We start from the raw sequence: 10,725 nt of genomic DNA on the forward strand, positions 1-10,725 counted from the left end.
GGTTTTATGCACTCACTTAAAACATCCTTTTCCTAATTCAGATACCAAAAGTCTTTTTTTTAATTCATTTTCGGGAATAAATTGTCAATTTTCGACGAAACTAAAAAATTTTGTACGTAACACGTTATGAAAAACCTCGCTGCGCTCACTCGTTTTGGCAAACATTATGCTCGTTAAACAAAATGGGTCTTTTCATTAATAGATTAGATTACTGAAATAACTTTTAATACAGACAAGGGAAAAAGCATAAAGTTTAATTAAATGAAATATTACAAAACACTATTTGTTACGAAAAATCCAGGGATGGCACATCACATCGTTTAAAGACATCCTCTTGTGGCTGGACCGTGTCAAGAGCTGGAAAACACAGAATTATATTCACTTACACGGTTAAATAATTGTGCCTACGTAACTAATACTTATTTTAGCTCAGTTTTTATTGCGTTTTTGGATTACTCGCGTTATTTCAAGGGGATTTTCCTTGTCCTGTACCTAAATTTAGCCGTTTTTTTTTAATATTTGGATTTCTGCAAGTTAAGTTGTTTTCTTTGACAGCTGGAAATTCGTTACTAGCGACAACTACACTCACAGGCAAAATTATCGCATTAAGTTTATTAATTAAGTTGCCATTTAAAATGCATTGACAAATGTCAAGTTAATCGCGATTAAAATTTAATTGCAATTAAAATCTTCTGTAAACCGGCTCTAAGAGTTCTAAAATGTACTGAAATTGATGATATAGGGTAGTAGCATTCTCAAGTAACTTACTTCGACGGCTATGAGTTTTTAAAAACAATTAGTGTAGATTCATGGCTAGCTTATTAAATGAATTGTTGATTTTTTTTTATTTAAGCAGTAAAAATAAATTTTCTCATGTGATAATTTTGCCGGTGATTGCATTTGTAGAGTTTGATAATATCATTTCTCTGCATAAACGACAAGTTCTGTTTAAAAGTTTCCTAATTTTTTCGTTAAAACAAAATCAATTCATTGAATTTCAAGTTTCTATTACAAACTATGAGAAAAAGTTTTTTAGTTAAAAGAACTATTAATTAAAAAAATATTCCGTAAATGGTCGTACAGATCGATGCAGAATTAAATTGTCTTCCATTTAGTGAAACAAAAATTGTGGCATTTCATTTGAAAATTTTGAGTTATGGGTGTTTGAGTTCATAACCTTAAAAAATTTAGGTTTGCTAACTTTTTTTAAAAATCTGAAAACAGCAAAGAAAATAAAGTTTCACTTCCAAATGAACCAGAAAGGATTTCAAAATTTGAAAAAAAGCCAAAGTTATTGATTTTTGAAGTAATGTGCTAATCCAAAAATTTTCAAAAAACCCTAAATAATTCAAATACAGCTAAATTCAGGTATAGGGAAAGCTATAAAAACTCCCTTAAAAGAACTCGTGTACTCGAAAAGTGCAGAAACCTAGCCATTTAAAATAAGAAAGTTGATAGCGATTTCCGGTATAACCGAAAGTGTCATCATGTAAAAAATATATTACGGTTGTATAAAAAAATTTAGCCGACTATCCTTATTAACACTCCCAATACTTCTAATGTTTGAGAGAAAGGTTAGAAAAGCAAGTGGCGTAACTTTTAAACGGTGTTTTAAACTAAGTAAGTAATCTGTTTTGTTTTATATTAAGCTAAAACAAAAGGAATAACAACACGATAAAAAGAAATAAAAAAGTAAAAAGTCAAGTGAACACAAAAGGGCGTAGCGTTTTGGGTTATTATTAAAGTCTAATCTAATTCGTAAACTGATACTCTAAATAAGAGAGAAAAAAGAATCCAAAAGCACCAACAAGTTTGAAGGAAAAGAAACGAAAACGAAACAAAAGTAAGGGAAAATAAAAGTAGAATACATGTGTTGTTAAAGAGAAAACCAAAATGAAAATAGACAGAGAAGGAGTTCTGAAATTATCTCAAATACAAAAGAAATTTTGTAGAAGAAAAAATATGTTTTGAAGAAAATAATAGGGTAATCAAATGAATTCAAAAAAAAAGTAGGCACAACTGTCTTAATTGCTTTAAAAAAGATCAAAGTGGAGCAATAAGTTGAGAATATGAAGAATATAAAAACATCAAAAGATATGTTTGAAGAAAGTTATAACAAAACAAAAAGAATACTTTTGGTTCACTTTCATAAAAACCATTGTGGTGGAATTGACTAACCTGTTACTACGAAAACTCATCTTAAAGTTAATGCCAAGAGAAGGAAATGCAGAATTTCATAGCTTCAACAAATATTTTAACAAGAAAAGGGTTGCAAGAAAACAGAAGGAAAAAGATGCGTTGACAAAAAATAAAAAATCATGAAATAATTTGAAATTACAAAATATAAAAATAAGTGGTTTCGGTTGAATGAACAAAGGATAACTGAAGTAACTGCTTTAAAAAAGACAAAAATAGAAAAAGTCGAAGTTGAGAATGTAAAGGTAGAAAGAAAATCCAAAAGAGTTAACAGATGTTTAAAGAAAAGGAAGCAAAAAAATGAAAAAGATACAAAAAGAGAGTACCTTCTTGCAGTGATATTTAGTTTAATCTTTAAATTTCTTTTAAATGTTAAATATATCAAAAAGAAAGAATTAACCAATTCACCAATCAACCAACAAAGTCAACAGGTGTTTGCAGAAAAAGAAGCTAAACCAAAATAAGAAAAAAAATGAGCAAAAAAAAAAAATAGGAGAATGCTGTAAAGAGAAAACAAAAAATAGAGAAAGAAGAAACTTTAAAGCTTCAGCACATGTTTTAACAAAAAAAGTTAACTGTAGAAAAGAGAAGCAATAAATGAAGGAGATAGGTGTGTTGAATAAAAAGACAAAAGCCGTATATATTCGGTATTGGTAAAGTTGGACTTTTGATATTTTGTAACCGTTACTGATACTCTAGGACGTATTTTAGGAAAATATTTTTTATTATACAGAGTGTCCCAAAAAGGTTTGATGTCATAAAAATACTTACCTATTAGCAATTGAACACCTTTTGGGCCATACATTATCTGAGTGGTGTAATTCTTTTTATATTCGAAAGATCATTTATTTTTAAATAATTTTTGTATCGGCCTTGGTTTTGGAATAAAAGTATATTTTATGTAGTAGTGTCAACATTTCGGACATTCGTCAATAATTATTTTTGGTTTAAAAATGCATTTAATTATTTAATTATTACAATTGTAATTATTAATTTTTTCCTATCGACAGGAAAATTTTAATTAGTTGTGTTGAGAAAAATCCAACGATTTTTATATATTCACATTTTTGTGAAAAATTTCTTTTTTTGTTCAAATTATTAACCAAATACATTATTGTTTTCTACCACACGTATATAAAGAAACTAAAGCCAAAATAAAAAGAATAATAATTTAAAAACCAATACTACTAATAATAATAAACCAACATCTGAAATGTTGACAGTTTCATTTAAATTATTTTTTTGCTCAAAGATCGAAACCGGTACAAGAATACAAAAAAAAACTTTTAAAAAAGAATAGGTCGTTCGAAGAAAAAAAAAGAATTACACCATTCGGGTAACGTATAACAAAAATATGTCTTAAATTGTTGATTGGTGAGTACTTTACAAACAAGAAAAAAAAGCAATAGTATCCAAACATGTGGTTTTGACGCAAATTATTTTTACCAAATTTCAAAGAAATTGATTATTCAATTAAAGTTATTAAAGAAAATCGAAAATCATTTTAAAATTTTGGTGTCCTCTAAACTTTGGTCCCTATAGTACCCATCTTTTCGTTACACCCTGTATACATAATATCTGCAAAATATCAAAACTCCAACTTTAATAATAACTGAGCTACAGAAGACGGGACCTGGTCTAGACCAAAGCCAGTAGATATACTAAAGTAGCGACACGGACCTTGACAGGGCAACAATAACGATTATATACTCTAGAGAGGGCGCAATTATCGAAATTCGACATATACCGCATTATTTACATAAAATGCCTAGCCTTGAAAAGCCTTAGTAAGTGCGTTTTGTCTCTGTTTCTACGTTTAATCTTCACTAAATGAAATTGCTAAAGGGGATGCGTAAAAGAGATATTCGTTAAAGGTCACATTAGATGATAGATTTAAATCGAGAATGTATTTAAACAGGCAGTTTAGTTTTCCAAGGCTCGACATTTTTTGTAATAACGCTGTAATTTTAAAGGTTCGTCAAATTGTCAGTAATTTTGAACATACGTCAAAACTGTCAAGATTCTCTCACTTTTGAAAAATTGGTAAAGAGTACAGTGATTCTGGTGTTCATCTGTAGTTTTACTGTGGTTATTGGTTATGAACAGATTCCATGGAACTTTCAAACCTGTGCTTCAATCACGTAAATAATAAATCGACACCAAAAACATTAAACAAAGGGGCCTCCAGACTGTTCAAAGTCGTCCACATTACGAAGCACGTCTGTGTGAGAATACTGGAAACTCATTCAAACAAAAATTGTTTAAGAAATGTGGTAGGTATCAACTTGAAAGAGAAATTTCTAAGATACCAAATTTTCATTAAGTATTTCAGGTAGATTTAAACAATACTTCCTTGAAAATTCATTCTAAATTATTAGATTAGATGGGAAAGAATTTAAGACCGCTCTGCTTACACTGACCTTTGTTTCACAAAATTTAATGCATCTAAATCTGGGAATTGTAGCGCATCGAAGTTTAGTGGACTTTTTATAGCCACTTATTTACAGCAACGATGTTATACAAAATTTAAATAATAAAGAGAAATTCAGGTTGTATTATTTCTATTTTTTAGGTAATATCGAGGTGTAAACCGTACCCCAAATTTTGTACACCAGATGGTTTTCTGTGATTTAATTATGATTCCTTCTGATTTTCCCTAAATTTTTAAAGTGATTTCCTTAAAATTTCTTGATTTACTCAATTTTGTACACTGATTTCCTCTGCGGTTTACCTCTCGGGTAATATTGAAAACATTTACTTTTCTTGTTTCAAAAGATGTCTTGGTTTCATAGCAGTTGTTAATAGTGTTGAGGGAAAAAATTAAATTTAATTAAAAAAAAAAATCGACCAATTTAAAATCCTGGAGGAATTAAATACGATAACCTGTAAAAACACTAAGGGAGCAGTTTATTAAAATTAGAAATATAGGTAACAAACTTTTTCGTTAAATACAAAGTTCAAATTCCTTTAAGAAATGAATTCACTGTTGAAGCGCCGGCACCTTCTTCGAAATGTCCATAAGAGGTGCTGTATTCTACGCATTCTAAAAGCCTTTCTCATTGCAATGTTCAGTTGAATTTAGGGATTATATGATTTATTTTTACATGAGTGAAGCACAGGTTTGAAGGTTTTATGCTATCTGTACACATAAACAGTAATAACCAGGGTGAAATTATAGACAATCACCGAATTTATTGTTCTGATTCACCAATTTTTCAAACGTGAGAAAATCTTGACATTTTTGACGTACATTTTTGAATTCTGATGGTGGAGCCATCTGTAGAGTGTATAATCGTTATTGTTGCCATGTCAAGGTCCGTGTCGTTACTTTAGTATATCTACTGGCTTTGGTCTAGACCAGCCTGTATAACAAAAAAAACTCACAGCAGACAAAAATTTGACATTAATTATGTCATATACTAATGAGTTTTAATTATTTATAATCTTGACAAGTGGACAAACGAATCAATCAAAACATACGAAATAATTAAAACACACTCTATGGAACCATACAGGCTGTTCCAACGAGCTGAAAAAGTCCATTATTGACTTTTAAATAATTGAAAAATAAATATTTTTCACAAAAGCCGTATTAGAAATAAATAAAAAATAACAAAAAAAAACCTCAAATACCTTGGATATCAAATCCCTGGCCCCACTTGGCACATCTTCTGGAAATTTCAGATCCACGTGTCGGATTTTATGGTACGTTTCCTCACTTGTCTTCGATTCAAATGGCGGATGTCCGACCAAAAATTCATAACAAAGCACACCTAAACACCAATGATCCACGTATTTCCCATATCGCCTATGTTCGACCATTTCCGGAGGAAGATAATCTAAAGTTCCGCACATTGTATCGCGTTGTAACGACGGCGAATGGACCGACCATCCAAAATCGGCCAATTTTACGTTTCCTTCATATGTTAAGAGTAAATTTTCCGGTTTAATATCTCGGTGAATAACACATTTTTTGTGGCAGTAATTTACAGCGTCTGCTACTTGATACGTGTATTTGGCGGCTCTATAAATATGGATTTCGTAAAAAGCAAAAAAAAATTGTCACAAATTACTCTTTTTCAGTGAAATGCCCGCCCATGCCTGCTTGAAGATGCTTGTAGAGTTCGCCTTTACCGGCATAATCAACGGCCAAGTAAATGCGGTGACTGTCATGGAACCAGCAAAGGAGTTGCAAAATATTGGGATGCCTGAAAATGAAAGGTAATTGAAGCAATCATATTTTCTCGTTAATTCATTAATTTTTTTTTAAATTAGTATTTTAAATTCATTATTATAATAAAATATAATTTTTTTAGACGTTTTTCTCAAATGTACTCGTCTTACTTTCTGTATTTAAAAGTATCTGTAAATATGTACTTAATGTTTGCCTTTATGTATGTGATTTTTTTTTCAGAATTTTTCGTCCTTTTTTGTAGCAACTAAATTTGGTTAATTAAAAATATTAATATCACTCAAATTAAAAATACGGCAATATTAGTTAAATGAAATTTTAGGATTTCTAGTGTTATTCTAAAACAGCAATGCTTAAATGTTTTTGAGCAAAATAATCTAAATTTTACGTATTTTTATGATAAAACAACATTTAAGCATCGTTTATTTTCAGATGACAAGAAATAATCATTTTTATAGCTACATAATAGTAATTCATTACTTTTAATTATGTAGAAAAAAAATTAAAAAATTTACAGGTATAAAGAAAAATACCAAGTATATATATGTATTTAACATCAAATGGTGAATTCTGTGTGATTATTTTTGAGAAATAAGTAAAAATATACTTTTAGTAGATTCATCCTATATTTATAAGGAAACAAGACTTGCTTGTTAAGGTGGTGTAATATTTATTATTTATTATACAGATAAATATTTATTAGCTGTTTAAAAACTATAAAAATGCCAACGTCAAAATTAGATGTTATAAATTATTCAGGCACTCGAAAAAAATAATAGCTAATGTAATTATTAGTTTCAATGGGAAATCTAGTCATTATTAGCTATTTTACATTTCTAGCAACCTTATTTAATAAAATAATTCGGTAAAATGCGACGTTGGCGTTTTTATAGTTTTGAAACAGCTAATATTTACATTTTACGTACGGTAGGTATAATTTTTATAGCGTGATGTTGTAATATTGAAGTCCATAATCATGTTCCTGGCTTTAATAAAAGTAAAATTCCTAAATAATGTACATTTTTTTAGCCGAAGAGCGTTCGTCGATTAATTCAAATTTTAAATTGTCAACAGATGACGAATTTATGCGTTTACTATTTTCACCACGAGGTGGTACTGATTAGAATTTAACCGAAAAGAATCGATAAAATGTGATTATTTTAGAATATTAAATAGATAAATGAGAGCAGTAGTTTTTCTCAACATTAATGAACTTCATTTAAAGCAGTTTTATTCAGTTAAAATTTCACTTTAGATATCACAGATTTTAGCCTTCGCTTACATAAAAACAATTTGAATATTTATGTTACCTAGACAGTATAGTGTATTTATTAAGCTGAAAAAGTTAATGAAACAAATGTAACTGTTAGCTTAAAGAATAGTCGCTACAGTAGTGGTAATAATATCGAAACCTTTGTTAAAAGAAAAGATGTTCACGTAAATCCTAAATTCCGTCAAGCGTCTTATAAGCAAAAAGAAAAGACAAAAACATATGCTTCTTCTCAGTTTTCTGAAGTAAATTTATAAAAACTAATAATTATTTATCTTATCTTTCAGTTAAATACTTATAATAAAAAATGGAACTAACGTCTTTGAAGTTTATATTTCTTTTTTTTATTTTTAATAAGCGTTTGTTACTAACGTTCTCTGAATAAATCAGTATGATTAAAAAACTATATTCTTTATGCTCAAAAACTTTTTCAATCTTCGAGAGGACAAGAATATTATTATGGTCTTAGTTCTATTTTTTGAGTTTGTTTTTTTTTGCGAAATTTTGCTTTTCTGGTTGTAAATCCTATTAAAATGCTGGAAGAAGGCAAAATAATCTCGAAAATAATGTAATTTTCGACTTAATTTGGTGATGTTTTAGTGGAATCTCACAAGATAGAAAATTAAATTTAAAAACGTGTTCGAACAAATTTTGGATGTAATTTAGTCAACTTTTAGCTTTTTTGAGATTTTGTGATTGTCAAACACATTTTGCAAAATAAACATTGCTTTTATTTTATTTTTTTTTGAGTGAAACAAACTAAAAAACATACATCAATTTCGATCTAATTTCTGAAATTTTTCAAAACGAAAAGTGTTTTTATTTTTATTTTTATGTGTCACGCTTTTTCCGCTCATTTTTAAGCAAATTTTGCAAAATATATATAAAATAAAATAGGGAAAAAATGTGATCAAATTTACAATATTCTTATTTTAACAGAGAAATTATTTCAGTGTCCCTCAAACCCTGTACCAATATTTCGGAGTTAAATAACATTCTTAAAAATAACAATTTCCTGAGTTTTTTTTACCTTGTTTCTACACTCTTTTAGTACCAGGCAAAGTTTAGACTCCTAAACCGTAAACACCCCGTATTAGCAAAATAAAATAACACAATTTTTGACCATTTTTTTGTTTAGTCTTATTTTTGGAAAAAAAATCACTCAAAAAACGAGCCAGAACGAGTGAAACTAACCAAATAACTTATATTTTCAATTATTTTGTCTGAGTTTTAGACATTTTTGGAAATAGACTATAATTCAATAATGAACTAAATTTAAAAAAACAACATTAATTTTGATCAAATTTGTGATTTTTTAGCTAGCTTTAGTAATATTTATCTGAAAAAAATTACCCCTCAAATAAAGGCTAAAACCTTGACAAATTCTAATTTTATTAAATTTTTTACATAATTTAGTAAATTTTTGACTTGCTTTCAAAGAAAGCATTTCTGGTTGCTTTTTGAGTTCATTTTAGCGAAATCTCGCATGAATACTAAATTTTTTATGCAAAAACGTGCTCAAAGGCTTGAAAAGGTAAAAATAACCCAATTTTCAACCTCATTGTGTATTTTTCGGTTTAATGTTAAAGAAAACATTGCTCAGAAACGAGGTAAAGTTGTTTTACTAGTCGTTAAACAAAATTTTTCAACAAAATTATTTTAGCCCAAAACGTTTACACTCGAGATTAATTTTTGACTTTTATTAAATTTTTAAAAATATTTTCCTAATAAAAAAAGGCAATAAAATAAATAATGTAATTCCCGACTTAATTATAAGCGCTAATTTGATAAATTCTTGTAAAATAGAGAATGAAAAAACTAAAAGTAAGGAGATGCAATTTTCGACCTTTTGTTCTTCGAAATGTTTTTTAAACACAAAATAAACACAAATAAATTCGATTTTTCAAAAAAATTGGTTTTTATCACAAGATCTTGCAAAATCTATTATCTGTTTCAAAACTATAAAAACGCCAACGTCGTATTTTCTCTCAAAATTATATATTATATACATTATAGATATAATGTTATAAACGATTCATGCACTTCAAGGAAATAATAGTTTACTTTCAATGAGCGATCTATTCATTAACAGCTATTTAACATTTTTACCAACCATATTTAAAAAAATTATTTAATAAAATTCAATTTTGGCGTTGATATAGTTTTGAAACTGCTAATAGTTTCTATTTCAAAAAACGAACTAAATTAAGTGAAACAAACTAAAAGAATACTATTAATGATTTAATTAGGCGGTTTTTTAGTTTTTTGAAAAAAAAGTACTCCAAGACGCTCTTGGAACAATGTAATTTGCATCGAGCTTTCAATTTGTTTTATTAAATTTTAATTCAGTATAAAGATAAAAAAACACAGTGACTTACTTGAGATGTGATTGAATTTCAATTTCGCGCAAAATCTGCTTTTCCACACCGCCCTCGACAATTTCTTTTTTTAGGAGTGTCTTTAGTGCGACAATCAAGCCAGTTTTTTTCTCCCTAGCGATAAAGACACGACCAAATTTACCTCGACCTAATCTTCTGCCCAATTCAAAGTCATTCAATGACCATTCGTAACTATAATAAAGTATCAAATTAAGATAGGGCACAATTTTCTTGCGGAAACTTACTCAGGGTTCGCATAACAGTCATGAGACATCATTTTTTTCACGAGATTTGTAGTCGGTTTTTTGAGTTCTGATGGAATTTTGACCGATTTGAGAAAATTCTCGGCCATAATATCAACGTTTTCTTCTCTGAATGACATTTTTGTGGCTTTTTTTAAAAACTTAACACTTTACACAACACTCATAAAATGAAGTCCGTTATTGTTTGACATGGGGAAGGACAGCAGTTTGAAATTTTGTATAACGCTCGCCCATTGGTTGAAATTAAAATTACAGCGCTGCCAACAAAAACGTTCCCACTTGAAAATTTGTATTTCTCGTCTCGCAAGCAATAAAAAAATCAAATGATTCAAACCAGCTAATAATTTAATGAAATTGGACTAAACTTTTTCTTTAAACTGTATAAATTGTACGTTTTCTGTTATAAATCGATTTTGAATCAATCAA

General features: G+C 28.8%; 1 protein-coding gene across 1 annotated transcript; it reads right to left on the reverse strand.

The window, feature by feature from the left end:
- Nucleotides 1-208: 208 nt before the first annotated feature.
- Nucleotides 209-10,511, reverse strand: aurB (aurora B). Its single transcript, XM_064354895.1, has 5 exons — nt 10,282-10,511; nt 10,037-10,228; nt 6,270-6,404; nt 5,830-6,220; nt 209-357 (listed from the first exon to the last, which is right to left on the reverse strand). Exons 1-5 carry the CDS (start codon nt 10,416-10,418, stop codon nt 280-282), a joined length of 933 nt encoding a protein of 310 aa, XP_064210965.1. The 5' UTR covers nt 10,419-10,511; the 3' UTR covers nt 209-279.
- Between the last annotated feature and the right edge of the window lie 214 nt (nt 10,512-10,725).

The sequence above is a fragment of the Tribolium castaneum genome, chromosome 2, assembly GCF_031307605.1.
Source record: "Tribolium castaneum strain GA2 chromosome 2, icTriCast1.1, whole genome shotgun sequence".
Classification (NCBI taxonomy): domain Eukaryota; kingdom Metazoa; phylum Arthropoda; class Insecta; order Coleoptera; family Tenebrionidae; genus Tribolium; species Tribolium castaneum.

Excerpts from the sequence above, each read along its gene's own strand:
- aurB (XM_064354895.1), bottom strand. The coding sequence starts at position 10,418 with ATGTCATTCAGAGAAGAAAACGTTGATATTATGGCCGAGAATTTTCTC. Across the intron at positions 10,229-10,281 it reads GACTGTTATGCGAACCCTGA|TTACGAATGGTCATTGAATG; the intron begins GTAAGTTTCCGC and ends ACTTTATTATAG. Across the intron at positions 6,221-6,269 it reads GGGCATTTCACTGAAAAAGA|AGCCGCCAAATACACGTATC; the intron begins GTAATTTGTGAC and ends CCATATTTATAG.